Source organism: Callithrix jacchus, chromosome 22 (genome assembly GCF_049354715.1).
Source record: "Callithrix jacchus isolate 240 chromosome 22, calJac240_pri, whole genome shotgun sequence".
NCBI lineage: Eukaryota > Metazoa > Chordata > Mammalia > Primates > Cebidae > Callithrix > Callithrix jacchus.
The window spans coordinates 6,274,130-6,298,904 of NC_133523.1; the positions used below are offsets into that span (position 1 = coordinate 6,274,130).

Genomic DNA, 24,775 nt, shown 5'->3' on the forward strand with positions numbered 1-24,775 from the left:
TGAAATACAACAAGCTTTATTGGGAGTGGGGGAATGGGGGTGTGGTCAGTTGGGGCATCCATAGACAACCATGTTCTCCGTGAAGGTGCCCAGTTCCTGGCATTGTTTCTGGTTCTCTTCGTCTTGGCATTCATCTTCCTCCGGCCAGTGCTCCACCCAAGTGTCCTTCCCGATGATGTAGCTGATGCTGGAGGGGAGGAATAGCAGGTCAGGAAGGGGCGTGGTGTGGGCGGGGAAAGGGCGGGGAAAATTGTGTGGGCGTGGCATGGGCGTGGTGTTTGCTCCCGCGTGCGCAGGACAGCACTCACTTGGGTTTCTCTCCCCAGAAGTCGGAGGAGAGGCCCCACATGAGGTAGAGTTTCCCTTTCTCCAGCTTCAGGGCTTCTCTGCACTTGATGGGGCTGATGAATGTGCGCTGCTGCCCAACCTGCACCTCATCCGTGCCTGGAGTGGTGGGCAGAGGGAAGAAGCTGAGCCATGGGGAGGAAGTCAGGGAGCCCCCCACCCCCAGGCAGCGTGCTGAGGCTGACCTGACTTGATGATCTGCTCAATGGCCATGACGTACTCGTCAAAGTCATTGGACAGCTGGATCTTGACCAGTCGGGTCTTGTACACTGTGGGGGACAGGCGGACAGTGTGGGTCGTGGGCTAGGTTGACCATGAGGGGCACCCTGGTTTGCAAGTGCACCAGGGCATGTGGCTCTCTCCCCCAAGCAGAAAGTTGGAGAATCACAGCCAGTCACATTATGGCACACCCCTCATTACACACACAAGCATAGAGGGTCACATGCATGCACACAGGCCCAGCCACCTATAAAGTATAGTAATGTATGTATCCAAGGCAATGACAGCTACTCATATACACACAACACTACAGCCACATGGCCATGAGCATAACCAGCCACAATCACAGCACACAAAGCCATAATCACTGCAGTCATATATGTAACTTCAGGTGTCCACAACCACAGCCTCACATAACCATTGCCACACACAACTACAACCTCACAGCCACACTGCACACAACCACACTCACCTTTTCTCACGTACACATACCCAGGCCACTCCTAGTCACGGTTCCCCACACAGTCATGGCCCCTCACAACACGTGCACACACACACACCACAGTCACCCACAGCCACAGCCTGAAGTCACACCATGACAACCATACCTACCACCCACCATACAGGTGGACACACAGCCACACGAGTGACCCCCTCCACTCACCATAGTCCACTCCTGGCTCGCAGGCTTTGTCCAGCCGTTCCTCCTGGGTGATCTTGTCTCCTGACTTTTGCATGAAGCAATTCTCTGCAGGGTGGGGGTGGAGACAGGGTCTAAGTCCCACTCCTCATCTGGGCCTACTGCCCATGGGTGTGGCCAGCTCTGGGAGCCTACCCCTCTTGGTATGTCCCCTAGATATGGCCCCTGGGGGGGTCCCTGGCCATGAGATGGACGACCTGGGGAAGTGTGGCTTGCTCAGGCCCACCTGTTCCTGGCTTCAGGGAACTCACCCTCAGCACAGCGGCACAGTTCATCCCGGCAGAGCTTGTTCAGCTTTCCGTCCTCCTTTTCTGGGTGGTAGAACCGTGTACAGCTTTCCTCTGCAGGCGGACATGATGCGGAGGAGATCAGGGGATAAGGGCCTCCCTCCCAAGACCACGCCTGGGAGGTCCAGATCCCCAGTTCTCAGTCTACAGACCTGGAGATGCCAGGTCTTCAACCCCTCAGCTCCCTCAGACCCCCAGACCCCCTCTACTTTCTGATCTTTGGGATTCTCAGACCCAGCTCACAGATGCCTGGGACCCTCAGACCCCAAATTCATAGATTCCTGGGACACTCAGATCTCCAACCGTCATATCCCTGGAATCGTTAGACCCTTATTTTCAGACTGCCTCCCCCAACTCACATGTACCTAGGTCCCTGAGACTCCTGGATCCATCAGACCCCCAACTCTCAGATCCCTAGAACCAACTCATAGATCCTTGTGACCCTTAGACCTCTGGGACCTTCAGACAACTAATCCTGAAATCCCTGGACTCCTTAGAACTTCATTCTCAGATCCCCTCAGAACCTCAGAACCTCAAGTCATAGATGCTTGGGACCTTCAAACTCGTGGGACCTTCAGACTACTAATCCTCAAATTCCCGGACTCCTTAGAGCCTCATTCTCAGATCCTCACAACTCATATATACTTGGGACTCTCCAGCCCCTGGAACCATTAGACCCCAGGCCCTAGGTTGGCTGCTCACCCAGGTTGTAATAGGCGTAAACCTTGACTGCACCAGGCTGGATAAGCTCTATATTAAAGTACTGGTGAACTTTGAAAGACAGACAGTCTTCCTCGGAGTGTGAGACCTGAGGGGGAAGGAGGAGCTTGGTTAGGGAGGTGATGTGGGAAGGAGTCCAGCATTAGGTCCTGAGAGCTGGGGAAGTGATGGAGAAATTGAATGAGTCGAGGAGGAAGTGGCGAAGATAAATGAGCAACTCACCAAATCCATTTACTGTTCTTTCTAGGCTCACAGCTGGACTACATTTCTCAGCTCCTCTTCCAATTAGGTGTGGCCAGGTGGCTGAACTCTGGCCAATGGATTGCTATTTATGCCCATAAAAACAACCCATGCACAATCTTCTTTTCATCTATAATGAACGAATCCTACAGAGAACTACAAAAGATCCTAAGGATTTCAGAGCCCCAGGATGGAAGGTGCTTGGATCCCTGAGTGACTACATGGAACAGAGGGACCCTTCCTTTCCTCCCATGCCAACTGGACTTTACATGACTGAGAAATACAAGTCTGTTGTGTTAAGATCCCATATTCTTAGGGGTTTTGTTTTAGTAGCTAGTGTTACTTAAACTGACTAAAATGGGATTGAGGGGCCCTGTGGGTATCTGGTCAGGAGTTAGCAGGGAGGATATGGGGATAGGAGAATAGGAAGAAATAGAGAAGGGAGAGGAGAAAGCCCAAATCCTGGTAGAGACAAAAGAGTAAGAGAATACCAGATGGAGAGAAAATAACAGAAGATAGGGCATGTGTGGTGGCTCATGCCTGGAATCCCAGCCCCTTAGGAGGCTGAGGCAGGAAGATTGCTTAAGGCCAATAGTTTGAGACCAACTTGAGCAACATATCAAGATCCCCATCTCTACAAAAAATAAAGCAATTCTGGATACTTACACAGAACATTTATGAAGAAACGAGAACAAAAATTTAGCTGAGGCCAGGCACCAGGGGCTTATGCCTGTAATCCCAGTACTTCAGGAGGCTGAGGTGGGAGGATCACTTGAGCTTGGGAGTTTAAAACCAGCCTGGGCATTATAGTGGGTCCCCATATCTACAAACTTTTCTTTTTTTTAATTCGCTGGGCATGGTTGCATGCACCTGTAACTCCAGCTACTCAGGAGGCAGAGGTGAGAGGATTATGTAGCCTGGGAGGTCAAGGCTGTAGTGAAAAAAAAATAAAAAGGCTGGGTACGAAAGTATAATATTGATGGAAAAATAAACAACAAACAAAAAACTAGCTGGGTGCAGTGTTGCAGGCCTGTAGTCCCAGCTACTCAGGAGCTGAGGCAGGAGGATCCCTTGAGCCCAGAAATTTTGACTTTGCAGTGAGCTAGTATGAAGACACTGCTCTCCAGCCTGGGTGATACAGAGAGACCTTGTCTCTTGAAAGAAAGAAAACAACAGAAGAGAGAAATGGATGCAAAGAAAGAAACAAAGCTCAGGATTGGGCTAGGGAACAAGGCAAGAGCTTTCTCTCTACAAAGCACTTAAAAAAAAAAAAAAACAAACCTGCAGCAGAGTTTTAAAAATATAGCAAAAAAGGAAAAAAAAACCCAAAGGGGCTCTTTTTCAATGGTTTAAAACGCTGGTGAGAAGCTGGAGGAGCCAAGGGTCAGAAGATGAGATGCTTATAGCAGATACTGGGTTGACCCCCTTATTTTGCAAGCTCCTTCCTCTATCACCCAGCAGCACAGACCCTGTCTCCTCTAGCCTAGGGCTAGCCTGACCCAGAGACAAAAGCTGAAGAGAAAAGAAAAGACCAGCCAGACAGAGGTCAAGCTGCCCATGGAAGCCTCCCAGGGGAGGATGATGCAGCCTTACCTTTTCCAGGTAGATGATGAGGGTGTTCCTATCGGAGAAGGCTTTGTCCAGCTCAAACTTGGAGATGTATCTGTCAACGCCATTGCTCAGCTGGGGAAAGGTAAAGACTGTGAACAATCCTTCCTGGACCATTCTCTGCCTGCAGCCTCTCCCAGACCCCAGGCTCCTTTCCACTTATCCCAGCTTCTGAGCCCTTCATACCAACTTCAGGTCTTCTGTGTCTGGAGCGAAGCCAGTCATCATGGATATGTCCAGGATAGACATAGTGGCATCCTGGTCTCCCAGGTACCTGGATAGTACAGAAAGAAGGATATTGGGTCCTAAGGTGGGGTCAGCCCCAAGGGTCTGTTCCTGGGCAAGGAAGTCTGGTCAGGCACTGAGACTTCCAATTCCCACAGAGCAGCACGGAGGGGCGTTACATTTTTTAGGAAACATTTTTCCCAAAGGAAATAAAAGGCATGGTAGTGTAACGGTCAAGGTGATTGATTAAGAGCTCAGACTCTGGACCCAACTGCATGGATTCAAATTCCAGCTCTAAATAACATTGGTTGCATTATGTGACCCCCTCCATGCATCAGTTCTAGGAAACAAAGGCAAGAATACAGACAACCCTCACTCGGCATGAATCAGTTAAATAACACTAGTACCCCGTGACATGTTCACATTTCAGCACCTTGATCATGAGTAGCTGCACGAGGTATAGACTTTGTTGCTAACTCTTCAGTCTAGAAATCACTACATAAATAACAGAAGAGCATCATAATTGAGGGCCAATGACTGTCACTCCTTTCGAAGTCCATCAGTGATTGGTCACTGAGCTTCTGCTATTCAATTTATGCACAGACAGCAGAGTGTGTAGTTCCACTGCCTCCCTGTCTCCAGGCGGCAAACTCCCATTTGATTTTCCAACAATGTGTCACCAAAAGAGGGAACTGGTGACAAAGATAAAAATGCAGCAAAGAAATGAAAAGTGATAATGCCAGAAGTGAACTTCAAAGAGGGCATAAATGGAGCGACAGAAGACGAGCAGAGCCTGGGGTGCTGAGCAGTGGCTGGAGGTACTCAGTGAAGGCAAATGTATCAGCATAAATGAGGAAGGCACGGGGACGAAAAGGATGAAGATGTCCGAGAAGAAGGGACATTATAGAATAAAAAGTCACTTTAAAGGAACTCCTGGAGGAATTTCATGACACGGAAAGCTCAAAGGATAACATATTGGAAGCTGATCCGGACTTAGAAAGGAGCAAGACAACGTACCAAGGCATAGAAAAGGTATTCACTCCATGTTGTAAATTACACAAAGAGAAGAAGGCAAGCATTTGTTAATGTTTTTTTCCTGAGGAACTCTCCATAAGTGTCTTAAAAAGGAAAAAAACAAGAACAACACCTTGCATCTCAATGTTCTAGTGTTTTAAATTACAGTGTAGTCAAATAGTCATCTTACTATATCTTTCATTTCCCTACATCTTTGTAACTGGAAGTATGAGAATTTAAAATGTTGTAATAGAAACATTTAGGCTAGGCATGGTGGCTCATGCCTGTAATCCCAAAACTTTGTGAGGCCAAGGTAGAGGACTGCTCAAGGCCAGGAGTTCGAGACCAGCCTCGGCAACACAGTAGCCCCTACGTCTAGAAGGAATACAAAAACAAAAATTAGCCAGGTGTTATGGCACACTCCTGTAGTCCCAGCTACTTCAGTGGCTGAGGCAGGAGGATCGCTTGAGCCAGGGAGTTTGAGGTTACGGTGAGCTATGATTATGCCACTGCACTCCAGCCTGGCTAGCAGAGCAAGACCCTATCTCTCTTAAAAGAAAAAAAAAGAAACATTTAGAGGTCATGGAATGATTGTGTACTTTTCTCCATTGATTGCCAAGATCACTGGGACAGTCTCACCTTCCATGGTCATTGCCGTGGTCTCACACTGACATGCAAAGCAAGGACGGTCCTCATGTGTTCTCTACCTCATGGCAGATACTTAGAACAGTATCAGATACACAGTGTACTTGGAAAGTATTGAATATCATAGATATTCTTTGCAAGAAGTCTCGCTAGAGATAGAGGGATGGCCAAGATGAACCCCAGGCGTCTAGCTTCTTACCTGGTGCAGATCTCAAGGACCATAGTGTTCTTGGCATCCTGAGGCCTCTTTTCTAGAAACACAGAAAAGAGAAAGATGGGGGAGGGTATACCCATGTGTTGATTCAGGAGGGGTGAAGGCATTAGAAGAGGGGCAGGAGGAAGGTGGCAGATAAGGCCTCGATTCCTTTTACCTGTTTCCGGCGCTGGTGTTATGGTGACCCTGAGGTCGAATTTATTACAGGTGAGTTGACCTTTGGCCTTAGCATGGTACATTGTCACCACCTGGTAAGATGGGAGAGGAGACAGTGTCAGCCCACAGGACTAGGACTGTTGAAGACAGGAAGAGAGGGTCTCTCTGGGACAGAGGGGCATGAGCCAGGCCAGTGTGGGTTTCTGTTTTCCTGTTCCTTACCGACAAGGTGCCTTGGCCTTTTCCTTCAGCTGTGACAGTGAATCCCTCATTTTCCTTGGTCTGCAGAGTGAGGAGAGAGAAGACAGCATGTTGGGAATTAAGCCTTCTACTGCCTGTGATGGTCACCTGCCCTCCCTCTAGCTTCGCAGTAAACTCTGGCTGGTGGAGAGGGTGACAGCAAGAGTGAGGAGGGCTTGGCTGGGTGACTGTACCTCTTCTGATCGCAGGAGGCTGGCTGATTCCCAGTGGATACGGTGAACGATCTTGGAGCTGCGGCTTGGCAGTTGGAGGGACACATCCAGGTTCAGTTCCTTGTGGTCAGGGACGTCCTTTTGGTATTGGGCCAAGGCTTGGAACACCATGAAGGTGGCCTAGAACCCATGAGAGAGAAAGGTGGTGAGCTGGGAACCTTGGAAAGTGGGTAGAATTCAATGGGGGATAAAGAGGTTCACATCAGATCTGGGACATCAAATCATGGCCCAGAACACACTAGAGAGTTCAGGAGTAATACTGAAGGTCCTCAGACACTGAGAACATGTTCTAGAACTCTCCATGGGACAGAAATTTACATCAGGACTTGGAGATGCTGAGAACATGTCTAGAATCCACCAGAAAGTCTAGATGTAAGATTAAAGGTCTAGTGACCCTGAGGATGTGGTCTGGATCCATCCAGAGGACAGAGTCTTACACCAGGACTTGGAGACGCTGAGAATATGTCTAGAACCCACTCATGAAAAACAGAATAAAACTGTAGCCAGAGGACACTGAGCATATAATCTAGAACCCGAAAGTGATACTGTAACCCTGAGAACATAATTGACAGACCACTAGAAAGAAAGGTCAACTGGAGCCCAATGATGCTGAAGCCTCAAGTTTCTGAAACCATGGTCTAGAAGAGGGTTTGGATAACGCCCTAGGGTAACTGAGAACATAGTATGGAGCCCACCAGTGAGACAGTGTGACATTGGGAGTCTGGTAGAACTGGGAACCTGGTCTAGAACCCACCAGTGAGGCAGGGTAAGATTGTGACATAGGGGAACTGGGAACCTGGTCTAGAACCCACCAGCGAGGCAGGGTAAGATTGTGAGATAGGAGAACTGGGAACCTGGTCTAGAACCCACCAGCGAGGCAGGGTAAGATTGTGAGATAGGAGAACTGGGAACCTGGTCTAGAACCCACCAGCGAGGCAGGGTAAGATTGTGAGATAGGAGAACGGGGAACCTGGTCTAGAACCCACCAGCGAGGCAGGGTAAGATTGTGACATAGGGGAACTGGGAACCTGGTCTAGAACCCACCAGCGAGGCAGGGTAAGATTGTGAGATAGGAGAACTGGGAACCTGGTCTAGAACCCACCAGCGAGGCAGGGTAAGATTGTGACATAGGGGAACTGGGAACCTGGTCTAGAACCCACCAGCGAGGCAGGGTAAGATTATGAGGTAGGAGACCTGGGAACTTTGTCTAGAACCCACCAGCGAGGCAGGGTAAGATTGTGACACAGGAGAACTGGGACCCTGGTCTAGCGAGGCAGGGTAAGATTGTGACACAGGAGAACTGGGAACCTGGTCTAGAACCCACCCCTGAGGCAGGGTAAGATTGTGACACAGGAGAACTGGGACCCTGGTCTAGAACCCACCCCCGAGGCAGGGTAAGATTGTGACACAGGAGAACTGGGTACCTGGTCTAGAACCCACCCCCGAGGCAGGGTAAGATTGTGAGATAGGAGAACTGGGAACCTGGTCTAGAACCCACCAGGCAGGGTAAGATTGTGACACAGGAGAACTGGGAACCTGGTCTAGAACCCACCCCCGAGGCAGGGTAAGATTGTGAGATAGGAGAACTGGGAACCTGGTCTAGAACCCACCAGGCAGGGTAAGATTGTGACACAGGAGAACTGGGACCCTGGTCTAGAACCCACCCCCGAGGCAGGGTAAGATTGTGACACAGGAGAACTGGGACCCTGGTCTAGAACCCACCAGCGAGGCAGGGTAAGATTGTGACACAGGAGAACTGGGACCCTGGTCTAGAACCCACCCCCGAGGCAGGGTAAGATTGTGACACAGGAGAACTGGGACCCTGGTCTAGTGAGGCAGGGCAAGATTGTGACACAGGAGAACTGGGACCCTGGTCTAGAACCCACCCCCGAGGCAGGGTAAGATTGTGACACAGGAGAACTGGGACCCTGGTCTAGAACCCACCAGCGAGGCAGGGTAAGACTGCGACACAGGAGAACTGGGACCCTGGTCTAGAACCCACCCCTGAGGCAGGGTAAGATTGTGACACAGGAGAACTGGGAACCTGGTCTAGAACCCACCCCCGAGGCAGGGTAAGATTGTGACACAGGAGAACTGGGACCCTGGTCTAGTGAGGCAGGGTAAGATTGTGACACAGGAGAACTGGGACCCTGGTCTAGAACCCACCAGCGAGGCAGGGTAAGACTGCGACACAGGAGAACTGGGACCCTGGTCTAGAACCCACTAGCCAGGCAGGGTAAGATTGTGACAACAGGAGAACTGGGACCCTGGTCTAGTGAGGCAGGGTAAGATTGTGACACAGGAGAACTGGGACCCTGGTCTAGAACCCGCCAGCGAGGCAGGGTAAGACAGTGAGCCTATTGGAACTGGGAACATGGTCTAGAACCCACCAGGTGGAGAGAGGGGCTTACACCTGAACCTGGGCCCTAAGAACATGATCTAGACACCTGGGGCAAGAAGGCTCAACGCACAGCTTGGAGTATCCAGATTGTATTCTAGAACCTATAGATGGGTTTGCAACTAAGAAAAACCGATTCTCCACTCCACTCCCATCACACTGGCTGGTGGGAAAGAAGAACTGCCTCTGTGGGCCTCAGTGTCTTCTCTAGGAGGCCCGTGGAAGCCACAGGAGGCAGATACGCATGTTCCTGGGGCCGGGGGACCACTTGCCTGGGTAGAGCCATAGCCGCCACCGTAGTATCTCTGCTCATTGAGCCAACGCACAACGGGAGGCACAAAGTCAAAGTCTTTCATCTGCAGGAGGGCCAAGAGGGCATAGGATGTGGCCTCCACGTTGTAGAGCTGCTGACCAGGCTCCTCCCAGCGGTTCTTATCTGCAAAGAGGATACCCCAACCCCAATGCTTACTGCTCTGTCCAGCCTGGGGATGGCTCGGACAAAGCTCAGAAAAAGACGCATGCTACACATCTTGGTGTCCAGGTGTCCTGGCTGACATCTGAGGCTCTCAGTTCGTTGGCTCCTGCCTTGCCCTTGTTTCATCCACTCTCACTTCTCCCTTTGAAATGGATGCTTAACACGCATTTGTTGAATGAATCATGCGACAAACCTTGTATGGTTGACAGTGAGCACCTGGTAAACCGTACAGCCATGCATCTCAGCTCAGCTCAGGGTCATGTGTCTCAGCTTGATAGCCTAGGACTGTCCATCCATTGGCTTAGGGTCATCCATCCCAGCTCAGCTAAAAGCCGTGCATCCCAGCTCAGTATTTCCTGCCCTAAACTCCAGCCTTCGCTCCTCCAGGCCATCCCTCACCTTTGGCTGTGCTCAGAAATTTGTTGAGAAGAGGCCCGTTCAGTTTGTCCAGCTGGGCCAGGGCGTAGCCAGCGATGGCCACAGTGTAGGATCTCTGTAGGTTCATGTAGTTGGCTTCAAGGAAGTTTCCTGCATCAATGATGCTGCGTGGCAGGCTCTGTGGGAAAGAGGATCAGATTCTCTGGTCACGTGGGCACTGCTGTCTCATTAGTAAGGCTCATACAAAGAGCACTTCCTGAGCATCAGGGACTTCTGCCCTTGGGATATATCTGTCTTAGATTTGTCCATTTCTGAGGACTTCCCAGACGTTTTAGGCATGAGCTGCCTTGTCGCTGAATACCTATTATGTATCTGGAGAAGTCCATGTATCCCATGGTGTGCTGGTAAATGTTTAACAATCAGTCTCCAGTGGGAGGGTTGAGGGATCCTTGGTTTGTAACGATTGACAATTTCTGTGGTGTAAATGCTCCCACTGGAACCAATTTCATGCTGTTGATGTGAGTCGCTGAACAAGTGTGGGGAGAGATTCTCCAAACTGCTACTCATAAACTAGTATGGATCAGGTTCAGTGCGCCACTGCGGCTGTGCTCTGTGTCAGGTGACGTAGGGGAGGGTGGGAAGGTGGAGGGTACTTACGTTGACAAGCTCCTCGCAAATATCTTTAGCCTCCTGCAGCGAGATGAGAACAAAGGCCGTGAGGGCCATGTCTTTCTCCTGGGTGTTCCGGAAGCCACCCTGGAATGGGGAGCAGAAGAAAGCAAGGATGGGGTCACAGGTGTGTCCATACATACCAGTCATCCCCCCCTGCAGAATCAGGGGTACTGGGCAGGGCTGAGTCTCTTTTCGTGTCACCCTGCCCCAGGTAGGTCGAACTTCTTAGTATTAATTCATGCAATCATTTCTTCCTTCTGCAAATGTCAACGGAGGGCCTCTGTGCTGGCACCATGGGTACAATGGCTGACCTGTTGTAAAACCAGACATGGGTTCCAGCCCTCATGGAGCTTCTTGTCTAGTAGGGAAGATGGATATGGTCTACCCAGCTCCTCAAGAGATACATGTTTTTGTTTGTTTGTTCTTGAGACAGAGTTTCTCTCTTGTTGCCCAGGCTGGAGTGCAGTGGCACAATCTCGGCTCCCTGCAACCTCTGCCTCCTGGGTTCAAGCAATTCTCCTGCCTCAGCCTCCCGAGTAGCTGAGATTACGGGCATGTGCCACCATGCCTGGCTAACTTTTGTATTTAATAGAGATGGGGTTTCCCATGTTGGTTAGGCTGGTCTCGAACTCCTGACTTCAGGTGATCCACCCACCACGGCCTCTCACAGTGCTGGGATTAGAGACGTGAGCCACCACACCCAGCCAAGAGATATATACCTATAAGTGGACGAGTTCTGTGCAGGGGTAGAGTACACAGCAGTGACAATGAACTGTGGGAGTGTGACCCAGTTTGGGAGGTCAGGAAAAGTGTCCTTGAGGGAGTCAACTGTCACAGAGGGCAAGGATTAGCATACTAGGTGGGATAAAGAGCATGTGCAAAGGCCCTGTAGCACAATAGAGCAAGGCTCCTATCGATGGATGGAGCCTGGAAAGAGAAGAAAGGCTGGAAGTCTGGAAGCCTGAAAGTCAGACTGAAGCAGTGATTCTCCATCTCAAGCACACATTATCATCACCTAAGGGAATAGGGGTACTTTAAAACACTCAGATTCCTAGGCAGGGCGTGGTGGCTCACGCCTGTAATCCCAGCATTTTGGGAGGCTGAGACGGGCAGATCACCTGAGGTCAGAAGTTTGAGAGCAGCCTGGTCAACATGGTGAAACCCCGTCTCTACTAAAAATACAAAAATAGCTGGGTGTGGTGGTGGGCGCTTGTAATCCCAGCTACTTGGGAGGCTGAGGCAGGAGAATTGCTTGAACCCAGGAGGTGGAAGTTGCAGTGAGCTGAGATTGCACCATTGCACTCCAGCCTGGGTAACAAGCAAAACTCCATCTCAAAACACACACACACACACACACACACACACACACACCCCTCAGGCTGGGTGCAGTGGCTCACACCTGTAATCCCAGCACTTTCGAAGGCCCAGGTGGGTGGATCACCCGAGGTCAGGAGTTCGAGACCAGCCTGACCAACATGGAGAAACCCCATCTACAAAAACACAAAATTAGCCAGGAGTGGTGGTGCATGCCTGTAATCCCAGCTACCAGGGAGGCTGAGGCAGGAGAATCGCATGAACTGGGGAGGGGGAGGTTGCAGTGAGCTGAGATCATACCACTGCACTCCAGCCTGGGCCACAAGAGCAAAACTCCATCTCAAAAAAAAAACAAAAAACAAAAGCCCTGATTCCTGGGTCCTGCCCCCAAATTCAGTGAGTCTGGGGTCTGGTCTCAGTATATGTTTTATTTTTGAGATAGGGTCTTACTCTGTTGCCAGCCTGGAGTGCAGTGGCACGATTATGGCTCACTGCAGCCTTGACCTCCTGGGCTCAAACCATGCTCCTGCCTCGGCCTCCCAAAGCGCTGGAATGACAGGCATGGACCATGGAGCCTAGCCGCAGAATGTGCATTTCTAGTAAGTTCATGGGTGCCGCTGCTGCTTCTGCTGCTGGTCTGAGGGTCACACTTTGAGAACCACTGCTGGAAGGAATTTTGTGTTTAAGAGCCATGGGGGAGCCACGGGACTTTCTAAGGACTGATCCTTAGAAAGGATTGGATTTGAAAAAATCACCCCAGCTGCTATGTGGTGAGTGTCTGAGAACCAACAAGAGTGGGAGGCCACCAGGATGATGGCCAGGAGGTGGCTTCTACAGGGTCTCCTAATAAGGAGGGGAGGGGGAAGGATTGCTTGGACCAGGGGCTGGTCATGAGGAGGGAGAGAAGGGGATGATTCTTGCAACATCATGGGAGAATGTGGGTATTGATGGGTTGAATGTGAGAAGGGGATTCCCAGGCAGGACCCCTGCACTTGGTTTAGTGAAATTCACCCCCGTGTTTTTTTTGAGACAGAGTCTTGCTCTGTTGCCCAGGCTGGAGTGCAGTGGCATGATCTCGGCTCACTGCAACCTCTGCCTCCCAAGTTCAAGCGATTCTCCTGCCTCAGCCTCCCAAGCAGCTGGGACTACGGGTGTGTGCCACCATGCTCTGCTAATTTTGTACTTTTAGTAGAGACAGGGTTTCACCATGTTAGCCAGGCTGGTCTCAAATTCCCGACCTTGTGATCCGCTCACCTCAGCCTCCCAAAGTGCTGGGATTACAGGCCTCAGCCACCGCGCCCGACCATAATGAAATCCTTCATAATTTCTGAACAAGAGGCCGTGCATCTTCATTTTGCACTAGGCTCCACAGGTGTCTGGGTTTTGCAATGCTGGAGTGACACCTCTGGCTCATTTGTCTCTCTGCCCCCACCCCCACCCCAATCTCTGTAAAGGGAATTGGGTAGCGGGCACATGGAAGTGGGGGTCTCTCTCGTGTTCATCTTATGAGACTCATTTCCATTTTGCCCTAAATCCCAGTCTCTTACAATCATTTCTTGGTGTATCACGGGCCCATCCTCCTGGAAGACCCCATCAGGCTTCTGCTTCTCCAGGATCAGCCATTTAACAGCCCCACAGAGGACTTGGGAGTCAATGGCAATGAGGTTGACGGCCAGAGAGAAGACCTTGACCACGTAGGCGGTCAGCCTGGGGGTGGGCACAGAGCGTGAGCCAATCGGCTCTGAGATACAAAGACTGCCATGCCAACCAGCCAATGAGCAGGGGGGAGGGACCAGGGCCTGGCCCAGTTTGCCCGGTTTGCCTTCCCAGGCTCCAGGACGCAGCTGTTGCACGCGGTCCGTGCTTAAGGATATCTGCTTAATGATCACCGGCCACTCAGCCAGCGCATGCCTGGACTCTGCGGGCGGAAGCGTCTAGGGCTGTTTGGGCAAGGCTGGCCTAGGGGACTACCCATGGCCGGGGTCTGGGTCCTGCTGGGATGCGAGAGTAGCGGGTATGCATGGCCTAAGCTGGCTGAGCTGGCTGTTGGGACTCACCAGGTGCTGGGTGGCCGGTTCAGGAAGGCCGCATAGGCAGAGCTGGGTTGTTTGAAGGCCAGCTGCTGTGCGTACCCTGCATGGAAGAGAGAGTGACCCCTAAAATAGCGGGGCTGAGCAGAGGGGGCACACCAGGAAGGCAGGGGTGGGGTGCAGAGAGGAAACAGGGGCTCAGGGTCGGGGAGGGACTCTGGGAGGAGCGCAGCTTAAAGAGGGAAGGACTTGAAGAGGTTGGGGAATCAGGGCGAGGAGGGGGAGGACTTCTCAGAGGACTGGGATTCAGAGAAGGAGGGATCTTGAGGGTGGGGGGCTTTCAGGGAGGGAAGGGATCTCAGAGAGGGGGTTGAGTCTCAGAGAAGAGGCATGGCCTAGAGAGGAGGTGGGGCCTCAGATAAGAGTGGCTGGGAGAAGAGGTGGGGTCTCGCAGGAGGGGGTGGCCTTGAGAAGAGGAGGGGCCTCAGCAAATGGGCGTTGCCCTAAGAGGCGGGGTCTTATGAGTCTGGCCTGGGAGGAGGCAGGGATTTCAAGGGCGTGGCCCTGAGAAGAGGTGGGCCTCAGGGAATGGGCGTGGCCTTGAAAGAGGCGAGGTCTAAAGAAGCATAGCCTGGGAGGAGGCAGGGCCTCAGAGGGCGTGGCTTTGAAAAGAGGTGGGGCCTCAAATGGGGAATGGCTAGGAGGAGGCGGTGCCTCAGGGGAGGGCGTGGTCTTGAGACAAAGTGTGGCCTTAGGGGAGGGGGTGTTTGGAAAGGGGTCCCTGGGGTCTCCAAGAGGGTCAGGGCGCCCACCCTTCTTGATGAGCTCCACGGCTCCCTGCCGCTTCTCCAAGCCGAACTTCTCCCACTGCTCCGTTTGATCCAGGTAATGCACCGCGATGACCGTGGGTGTCATGCCAATCATGTTCTGTTCCCCACAGCCCGAGGGGGTCACGATGAGGTGCTTCAACCGGTCCGCGTCGATGGCATCCTCTGTCATCTGGGCCACCGGGGTCCCTGCAGCGGACGAGGAGGGGACGTCAAAGCCGGGTGACCCACCCTGGGGTGGGGTGAAAAGGGTTCCAGCCTCCTATCCAGCCAGGACCAAGGGGTCGGGGACAAGCGAGGGCTGGGAAAATGTGACAGCGGGGAGGGGAGGCTGCGCGGCTGAGTGGCTGTTGGGGGTCTGCACAATGTTACCTCCCAGACTGTTCTAAGAGAACACCATAGAGTATCTCATTTAATCATCACACCAGGCCAGGTGCGGTGGTTCACACCTGTAATCCCAGCACTTTCGGAGGCTGAGGTGGGTGGATCACCTGAGGTCAGGAGTTCAAGACCAGCCTGACCAACATGGTGGAACGCATCGCTACTAAAAATACAAAAGTTAGCCGGGCGTGGTGGCTGGTGCCTGTAGTCCCAGCTACTCAGGAGGCTGAGACATGAGAATCGCTTGAACCCGGGAGGCAGAAGTTGCAGTAAGCTGAGATCAAACCACTGTACTCTAGCCTGGGCAACAGAGCAAGACTCCGTCTCAAAAAAAAAAGTCACACCAACCCTTGGAGGTAGATACTATTATTCTTCCACTATCAAAGATGAAAAAAACAAGCCTTGTCCCAGAGCCTTATATCTTTCTCCAGTCTACCCTACTGGGGCAAGAAATGAGCTCCAGATTTTCTGGTCTTATACTGTACTGCTTTTTTTGAGAAGGAGCCTCGCTCTGTTGCCCAGGCTGGAGGCTGGAGTGCAGTTTCGTGATCTCAGCTCACTGTAACCTCCACCTCCCAGGTTCAAGTGATTCTCCTGCTTCAGCCTCCTGAGTAGCTGGGATTACAGGCATGTGCCATCATGCCCAGCTATTTTTTGTACTTTTAGTAGAGACAGGGTTTCACCGTGTTGGCCAGGCTGGCCTCAAACTCCTGACCTTAGGTGATCTGCCTTCCTTGGCCTCCCAAAGTGCTGGGATTACAGGCTGCTGCTTCTCATTTAAGCTTAATTCCCATCTAAGAAGCACAGAAGTTCTAGAAAAAATTAAATAAACTGATGTATCAGCAAAAGCTCTTTGCTGAATTAAATACTCTCTGGAGGCTTCTATAAAACCGATCATAGCAAAGAATGTATGGTTAAAAAAGATTTTAAAGCCAGGCATAGTGGCTCACACCTGTAATCCCAGCACTCTGGGAGGCCAAGGCAGGCAGATCACTTGAGGTCAGGAGTTAGAGACCAGCCTGGTCAACATGGTGAAACCCCATCTCTACTAAAAATACAAAAAATTAGCTGAGGGTGCTGGTGTGTGCCTGTAATCCCAGCTACTAGGGAGGCTGAGGCAGGGGACTCGCTCGAACCCAGGAGGCAGAGGTCACAGTGAGCCGAGATTGTGCCATTGCACTCCAGCTTGGGTGACAGGGCTCCGTATAAAATAATAAAAAAAAATTTAAAAGAGAGAAATCGGATCACAGAGGAGCTGTCCTAGTGAAGGGGAAGAGAAAGGTGCGGGTTAAGCACCTCCAGAATGAGACGGAATTCGGCTCCCTCCATGCCTTTCTGGACCCCATGGGGTTGGGACCAAGGGCATCTCACCTTGCAGGAGAATTCTGGTCTCAGACTCTGTGTCCGGGACTTGGTCACTGAGATCTGCGGGTGGGACGTCCTCTTTCTGTACGCCTTCTGCGGGGTGAGTGAGAGACACTGATGGCGCTGGCTCCCTCCCACCCTACCCTACCTCAACAAGCCCAGGTCGTTTCCCCGCCGCACCCGGCCAGCCCCGCAGCCCCTACCCCTGCAGCTGACTCACCATTGCCCAGGCGTTCTGGATCCAGCGTGCGAACAGCCACAGTTTTGTTCATCCTGATTCCTTCTGGCTACTCGGTGTTGGAGGTAGTGGGGAGTCGTTGGATGGATAAAAGGACAGACAGACACATAGATGGTCAGCAGGGCACTGTCCTTAGAATTACCCTAGCATAGGTGTCAAAGCTTCTGAACCCGGTCCCTCCCCCCAAGCTCTGTGATTAGGAGGCAGTTACTTAACCTCTCTGTGCCTCAGCTTCCCTCCTTATAAGAAGCTAATACAAACACCTGCCTGTTGTGTTGTGGTGGAATTTATCAGAAAACTATAAATTAATAATGAAATAATAGAACCTTTTGAATTCTTTGTATTTGAGACAGGGTCTCAATACAATAAAATACAAAAATTAGCTGGGCATGGTGGTGAATGTCAGTAATCCCAGCTACTCCGAAGGCCGAGGCATGAAAATCGATTGAACTCTGGAGGGAGAGGTTGCAGTGAGCTAAGATCATGCCACGGTACTCCAGCCTGGGTGACAGAGTGAGACTCTGTCTCAAAAATATAAATAACTAAAATAAAATTTTAAAATTGAGTATAAAAAATATTATTGGGGTCGGGCACAGTGGCTCATGCCTGTAACGCCAGCATTTTGGGAGGCTGAAGTGGATGGATCACCTGAGATCAGGAGTTCGAGACCAGCCTGACCACCATGGTGAAAGCCCATCTTTACTAAATACAAAAAAGTTTGGGCGTGGCGGTGGGCACCTACAATCCCAGCTACTCAGGAGGCTGAGGCAGGAGAATTGCTTGAATCCAGGAGGCAGAGGTTGCAGTGAGAGGACATCGTGCCATTGCACTCCAGCCTGGGAGACAGAGTGAGACTCCATCTCAAAAAAATAAAAAACATATTATTGATTGGTGATGGTTGATGAGCTTCTCGGCACCCCCTAAAATTCTGTGTCTGGGGTTATCTCACTCACTTTATCCCAATCCTGGCTCCGCTTCTGAAATTCTGGGACTTCCAAATTTCATAAGCCAGACACTATGATTCTCAGTGTCTCAGAGCCTGGATCTCCAACCTGAGTCCATAGTATGAAGACCAGGAGCCCTCTCTGAAGGACAAGGGTCTGTGGGTGCCCAGAGCACTCACCACGACCTTCAGGGACTTCTTGACACCGTCACTGATGAAAAAATGGTAGACAGCAGCCTTGACTTCCACTTCCTGCAGGCCAGTCTTTAGGGGCACGATGACATAAGGAATGGACAGCGAGGACTTGTGGGGGACGGTGACAGTCTGTTGGTGACGCCTCTTGGCAGTGGCCAGGCTGCAGAAGGCTGGGTTGTGGAGCAGCTCCACCCTTACCTGCCAGGGAGAGAAAGTATCAGGGCAAGTGTGTGTGCAACACGCTACCTACTGGCTTGCAGCCTCCATGAAGCGTCTGCCACCCTGGGACCCACCTTGAGATCTTCCTTCTCCCGGTAATTGTAGAGAACGGCTCGGATTTCCACCTGCTCGTTTCGAACGACAGAGTAGGGTAGCCTCAGGTCGATGAAGAAGTCCTGCATGACAGTCACCTCGAAGGGATCTGCCACACAGATCCCTGCCGGGCAGAGACAGAACATGGAGTGTTGGAAACAGATGGAAATAGAGGCTTGGTGCCACAAAGAAAAATCAGCTCTGAGACAAAGGATCTTTGAGCCACGCAATTTTTACTTCCTGGGCTGCAGGAAGGGTACTCTCTCTAGCCATTTTCCAATGAGAGTACAACAAATAAAGGAAAACACACAAATTTATCCCTTACGCATTTGGGGTCGTCCTTACTGCTGTGTCTGATCTCCATTGGCTGGAGCCAGACCTCACCATCTAAACTAAAGCCTGATTGGCTAACAACTTAAACCTCTTCTCAACAGGTAAAAGCAATGGAAAGTTAAAGTACAAGGACATAGAATGTACCACGTGCCTGTAAGCATGTCTCACAGCTGCATAGGATAGAACTTAACAAAGAGCTACTAGCACACTTATTTTTTAAGAAGAGAGGAAATTTTAAAAAGGGACTTTGCTCCTTCCCACACAGAGGGTCAAGGTCGGGGGGTAGACAGCGTGGACAAGCTCAGGCTCCTGAGTCTCAGCTCTTACTACTCACCGCGGGAGCTCTCCCTAACTCGGCCTATCATTGCGGAAGCCCATGAACTAAACGCCACTCAGATATCTTTGTGTAGGGAGAAAGGGACATCTCCAAAATATATCGGCATCTCTGAAATGGTAGCCCCAAGCTGTGAGTGAGTGCTGAGCACTCGCAATGGGGTTAACTCGAGTGAGAAGCTGGATCTGTATTTTTATTTGTTGTACTTGTATTTAAATGTATTTAATTTAATTCAGACTTAAACTTTTTTTTTTTTTGAGATGGAGTCTCACTCTGATGCCCAGGCTGGAGTGCAATGGCACAGTCTTGGCTCACTGCAACCTCTGCCTCCCGGGTTCAAGCGATTCTTCTGCCTTAGCCTCCTGAATAGCTGGGATTACAGGTGTCCACCACCACACCCGGCTAATTTTTGCATTTTTAGTAGAGATGGGGTTTCACCATGTTGGCCAGGCTGGTCTCAATCTCCTGACCTTGTGATCCTCCCGCCTCAGCCTCCCAAAGTGCTTTACAGGGATTACAGGTGTGAGCCACCTCGCCCGGCCATTCAGACTTAAACTTTAAACCTGATCGTCTAGCTAGGCCAAGTGGCTCACTCCGGTAATCACAGCACTTTGGGAAGCTGAGGCAGGAAGACTGCTTGAGCAATCGAGGCTGCAGCGAGCTATGACCGCACCACTGCACTCAGCCTGGGCAACCGAGTGAGATCCTGTCTCTAAAACCAAACCCAACAAAACAAAACAAACAACAGATGCTCATTGTAAATATATGAAACACCATTGAATTGTACGTTTTATTATTATTTCATTTATTTATTTTGGGATGGAGTCTTGCTCTGTCACTCAGGTTAGAGTGCAGTGGCATGATCTCAGCTCACTAGTAACCTCTGTATCCTGGGTTCAAGGCATTCTCCTGCCTCAGCCTCCTGAGTAGCTGGGATTACAGGCATGCACCACCATGCCCAGCTAATTTTTTGTATTTTTAGTAGACACGGGGTTTCACCATGTTGGCCAGGCTGGTCTCAAACTCCTGGCCTAAGGTGATCTGCCCACCTCTGCCTCCCAAAGTGCTGAGATTACAGGCATGAGCCACTGCACCCGGCCTGAACTATACATTTTAAAAGGGTGATATATGGTAAGTGAATTAAATCTTAGTTTTTTTAAAAATGATGCTTGATTGAGTGGAAAAGGTTTAAGTATGTTTGCAACAACTCAAGTATGAGATTCTACCCTTTTGTTCTTTCTCTTTCTTTTCTTCCTTCCTTCCTTCTTTTTTTTTTTTTTTTTTTTTTTTTTTTTTTTTTTTTGAGATAGGGCTTTGCCATTTTGCCTAGGCTGGTCTTGAACTCCTGACCTCAAATGATTTGCCCGCCTCAGCCTCTCAAAGTGCTGGGATTACAGGCATGAGCCACTGTACCCAGCCTGAGAATCTACCATTTCAGCTGTATATTTCATGAAATCTAAAATACAGATCAAACTATTTCCAGTGAAAACCTAGCATCCTGGGCTGGGCATGGTGGCTCACTCCTGTAATACCAGCACTTGGAGAGGCTGAGGAAGGCAGATCGCTTGAGGCCAGGAGTTTGAAACCAGCCTGGCCACCATGGCGAAACCCCATCTCTACTAAAAAAAGAAAACCTAGTATCCTGTTTATGCCACTGCACTCCAGCCTAGGTGACAGAGCGAGACCCTGTCTCAAGACAAAAAAGGAAAAAAATCTAGAATGAGATGTACTGACTTGTAAAATACAGAGATTTTGAAGACTTAGTGCAAATAAAATGTATCATCGTAATTTTGATGTACTCGTAGGTTATTGTCACATATGAAGAGTTTAGTCGCATTATTAAGGGGGTGACGTGGTTTTGCAATGTTTGACTAAATGTTGAAATAATACTATTTTGGGTACATTTGGATTAAATAGAATGCTTTGTAATAAGTTATAATGTGGTATAATTATAAATATGTAATCAATAATAAATGATGTCATTTATATTATATATCTAACAAAATACACATTATATATGTTAATAAAGGATAGTAGTAAAATATAATCATACATTATAACAAAATTACATTGTAATACATTATGATGTATTATAGTTTATTAAATTACATTGTAATCAAATTTATTATAATACATATTATGTTATATATAATATATATTATATATGTAATATATATTATATATAATATAATATATATTTATTATATATTATATATAATATACATTATATTTATTGTATATTATATATAATTATAATGTAGTAATTAACTATTATAAACATAATAAATATGTATAAATTATAATTAAATTTATTATAAATTATAATTTGGGCATAAATAGAATATTTACAGTTAATGTTGTGATTTTTTTTGGCAGAAAAGTGATTTATTTAGATAGGGAAAGAGAAAAAGGAGAAGAGAGAGAAAGCTTCCATGGAGTGTGGAAGGGGACCCGATAGGGGTCTGACCACCAATGTGTCAAACACGTGTTTCCTCCTCCTGCTTCCTCTTGTATCTTTTCTTTTTTTGTTGTTTCTGCTTGTTTCTTGAAACAGAGTCTTGCTCTGTCGCCCAGGCTGGACTGCAGTGGTGCAATCTCAGCTCAGTGCAACCTCCGCCTCCCAGGTTCAAGTGATCCTCCTCCCTCAGCCTGCCAAGCAGCTGGGATTACAGGCACCTGCCACCACGTCCAGCTAACTTTTGTATTTTTCCTAGAGATGGGGTTTCACCATGTTGGTCAGGCTGGTCTCAAAGTCCGACGTGGCAGGTGGATTCCTGTCCTTATCCATTGGTCCAAACCCACAGAATGTACAACACTCTCGTGTGAAACTTGGAACTTAGGGTGAAAGTGATGTGTCACTGGGGGTTTGCTGACTGCAACCACGGCACTGCTCAACAGGGGGTGCTGGCAGGGGGGGAGGCTGTCAATGTGTGGGGACTGAGGGTATGTGGGAACCCTCTGCACTCGCCCCTTAATTATTCTACGACCTGAAAAAACTCTAAAAAATAAAGCACATTTAAGGAAAAACACTGCTGTGGCTCACGCCTGTAATCCCAACATTTTAGGAGACCGAGGCAGGCAGATCACTTGAGGTCAGGAGTTCAAGAGCAGCCTGGCCAACATGGCGAAACCTCATCTCTACTAAAAATACAAAAATTAGCTGGGTGTGGTGGCGGGTGACTGTAATTCCAGCTACTGGGGAGGCTGAGGCAGGAGCATCACTTGAACCCAGGAGGCAGAGGTTGCAGTGAGCCGAGATTGTGCCACTGTACTCGAGCCTGGGTGACAGAACGAGACTGTCTTTAAAAAAAAAGGAAGGAAGAAAGAAAGAGAGAGAGAGAAAGGAAGGAAGCGAGGGAGGGAAAGAAAGAAAAGAAAGAAAGCAGGAAAGAAAGAAAAAGAAAAAAAGAAAGGAAGGGAAGGGAAAGAAAGAAAAAAGAAACAAGGAAAGAGAAAGAAAAGAAAGAAAGGGAGGGAGGGAAAGAGAAAAAGAAAAGAAAGAGAAAGTGAAAGAAAAAAAGAAGGAAAGAGAAAAGAAAGAAAGGGAAGGAGGGAAAGAGAAAAAGAAAAGAAAGAGAAAGTGAAAGAAAAAAGAAAGAAGGAAAGAAAGAGAGGGAGGGAAAGAAAGAGGAAGAAAAGCAAAAGAAAGAAGGAAAGAGAGAAAAAAGAAAAAAGAGAAGGAAAGAAAGAACGAAAGAAAGGAAGAAAAGCACAATTTTAGAGTGCTCCCCCACCCCAGGGGAGCTCCCTGGGAAAAGATGTCCCGGACATGCTGCCCACTGATAGCGCTGTCCACTGTCAGTCAGTGAAAAGGACGACAGCCACACTGGCTACACGTGGCCCTGTCGTTGGGGTCCTCCAGCCCTGAAGGGGACTCATCAGGCATTAAGCCAGGGATTTTAATCGATGACGAGCATGTGCACTGCTCCAAAAACTCACCCTAGAGTCGTCTTTTGCTTATTATAATAGTAAAACACACTCCTGGGTGGAGATTTTAGATGCTAACGAGACACGCCACGTGCATGCTAGCACGTACAGTCACAGAGCATGCGCGCCCAAAGAGGCCTCCCGAAACATGCTTGCAAGTGACACCCCCTTATGCCCCTTCATGAAAAATCACGTAAGAGTCTCATAAAAACAGTCCACCAGCAGTATCTGCTGCTGGCTCATTCTCTTGGGCAGCCAGGTCTATGTGTCATCTTTCAGAGCATACTTTTGCTATTTATTTATTTATTTAGAGACCAGGTTTCGCTCTTCTCGCCCAGGCTGGGGTGCAATGGCATGATCTCGGCTCACTGCAACCTCCACCTCCTGGATTCAAGCGATTCTCCTGCCTCAGCCTCCTGAATAGCTGGAATTACATGCACCTGCCACCACATCCAGCTAATTGTTTTGTATTTTTGGTAGAGATGGGGTTTCATCATGTTGGCCAGGCTGGTCTTGAACTCCTGAGCTGAAGTGATCCACCCTCCTTGGCCTCCCAAAGTGATAGGATTACAGGCATGAGCCACTGAACCCCGGCCCTGTCTCTTTAAATAAGCACTGCTACTACAGTTTTTCCAGGGGAACCAGCCGGAGCTGTTCCTTCCTTCCATCAACTCTGCTACTTAACCCTGCGCTGTGTCTGTTGGCTGAATTCTGTCTTCCAAGTTAGACAAGAGCTGAGGATTCCTGCAGTTCCTGGTAACAGCACGTCTGTGGGAACCAGGGCTGAGAACCAAGTGCCAAGAAACAGAGGGTTGGTTGAGTTTGAACAAAATGAGATGACACTCAGACACCGTGGGGTCCCTGCCTCCCTGGCAGTAGCCACCATCCTCTCACCTTTCTTGTCCGACAAGCTCACAGCCAGAATCTCCCAAGTGGTGATGGAGTCTTTCAAAAATATATTCATGAGCTTCGTTGAGATTCTGGATGGAGAAGAGGTTGGGGCATCAGGAGGTGACATCTAGCAGGGTGGTAGAGGGGGTGAGCTGGTGCAGAGGGACCCCGAGGGACAGGCTGGAAGGGTCTGGGGGTGCCTCCACGTGGGTCACCCAACTCCTGACTTTTCTAGTTTGGGCTGTGGGGTTGCACTGATTCCAGAGAAGACAAGAGATGGCAGGTGCATTCAAATTAAACGGGCTGGGCCTGGGGTGGGAGGTATCGTGGCTGCCCCGGCCTTACCCATTTTTTGGTGCCTCTTTCAAGTCTTCAATCTTCCACAGCCAGCTCTCTGGGAACTCGCTTCGGGAAACGATGTGCTCTTCCGGGATGATGTCCTCATCCAGGTCACCTGCAGGGGGTTTGGATCTGCATTTAGAATAGACCAGCCCAGCCAGACCGAGGCTCATGCCTGAAATCCCAGCACTTTGGGAGGCCAAGGCGGGCAGATCACCTGAGGCTGGGAGTTCGACGCCAGCCTGGCCAACACGGTGAAACCCCGTCTCTACTAAAAATACAAAAATTAGCCAGGTGTGGTGGCACATGCCTGTAATCCCAGCTACTCGGGAGGCTGAGGCAGGAGAATCGCTTGAACCTGGGAGGCTGAGGTTACAGTGAGCTGAGATTGTGCCACTGCACTCCAGCCTGGGTGACAGATCGACACTCCATCTCAAAAAAAAAAACAAAACAAAAATCCCAGCTACTCAGGAGGCTGAGGCAGAAGAATCACTTGAACTCCGGAGGCAGAGGTTGCAGCGAGCCGAGGTTGCACTCCAGCCTGGGTGACAGAGCAAGACACTGTCACCAAAAAAAA

At 49.7% G+C, this 24,775-nt stretch overlaps 1 protein-coding gene across 1 annotated transcript in view; it reads right to left on the reverse strand.

Annotated features, from left to right (window-relative positions):
• The window catches only part of C3 (complement C3), a 38,030-nt gene continuing 13,255 nt past the window's right edge, over positions 1-24,775 (reverse strand). Inside the window, exons 18-41 of the mRNA XM_035283877.3 lie at positions 24,205-24,313; positions 23,863-23,948; positions 18,356-18,498; positions 18,048-18,260; positions 16,907-16,973; positions 16,693-16,779; positions 14,926-15,129; positions 14,141-14,216; positions 13,631-13,790; positions 10,755-10,853; positions 10,119-10,275; positions 9,517-9,680; positions 6,808-6,966; positions 6,596-6,655; positions 6,375-6,465; positions 6,203-6,254; positions 4,306-4,393; positions 4,105-4,194; positions 2,254-2,359; positions 1,516-1,605; positions 1,229-1,312; positions 531-614; positions 309-444; positions 1-187 (exon numbers count right to left, since the gene is read on the reverse strand). Of these exons, the coding sequence (XP_035139768.3) occupies positions 46-187; positions 309-444; positions 531-614; positions 1,229-1,312; positions 1,516-1,605; positions 2,254-2,359; positions 4,105-4,194; positions 4,306-4,393; positions 6,203-6,254; positions 6,375-6,465; positions 6,596-6,655; positions 6,808-6,966; positions 9,517-9,680; positions 10,119-10,275; positions 10,755-10,853; positions 13,631-13,790; positions 14,141-14,216; positions 14,926-15,129; positions 16,693-16,779; positions 16,907-16,973; positions 18,048-18,260; positions 18,356-18,498; positions 23,863-23,948; positions 24,205-24,313 (2,747 nt within the window). The 3' untranslated portion in view covers positions 1-45. The remainder of the gene's footprint in view (positions 188-308; positions 445-530; positions 615-1,228; positions 1,313-1,515; positions 1,606-2,253; positions 2,360-4,104; positions 4,195-4,305; positions 4,394-6,202; positions 6,255-6,374; positions 6,466-6,595; positions 6,656-6,807; positions 6,967-9,516; positions 9,681-10,118; positions 10,276-10,754; positions 10,854-13,630; positions 13,791-14,140; positions 14,217-14,925; positions 15,130-16,692; positions 16,780-16,906; positions 16,974-18,047; positions 18,261-18,355; positions 18,499-23,862; positions 23,949-24,204; positions 24,314-24,775) is intronic.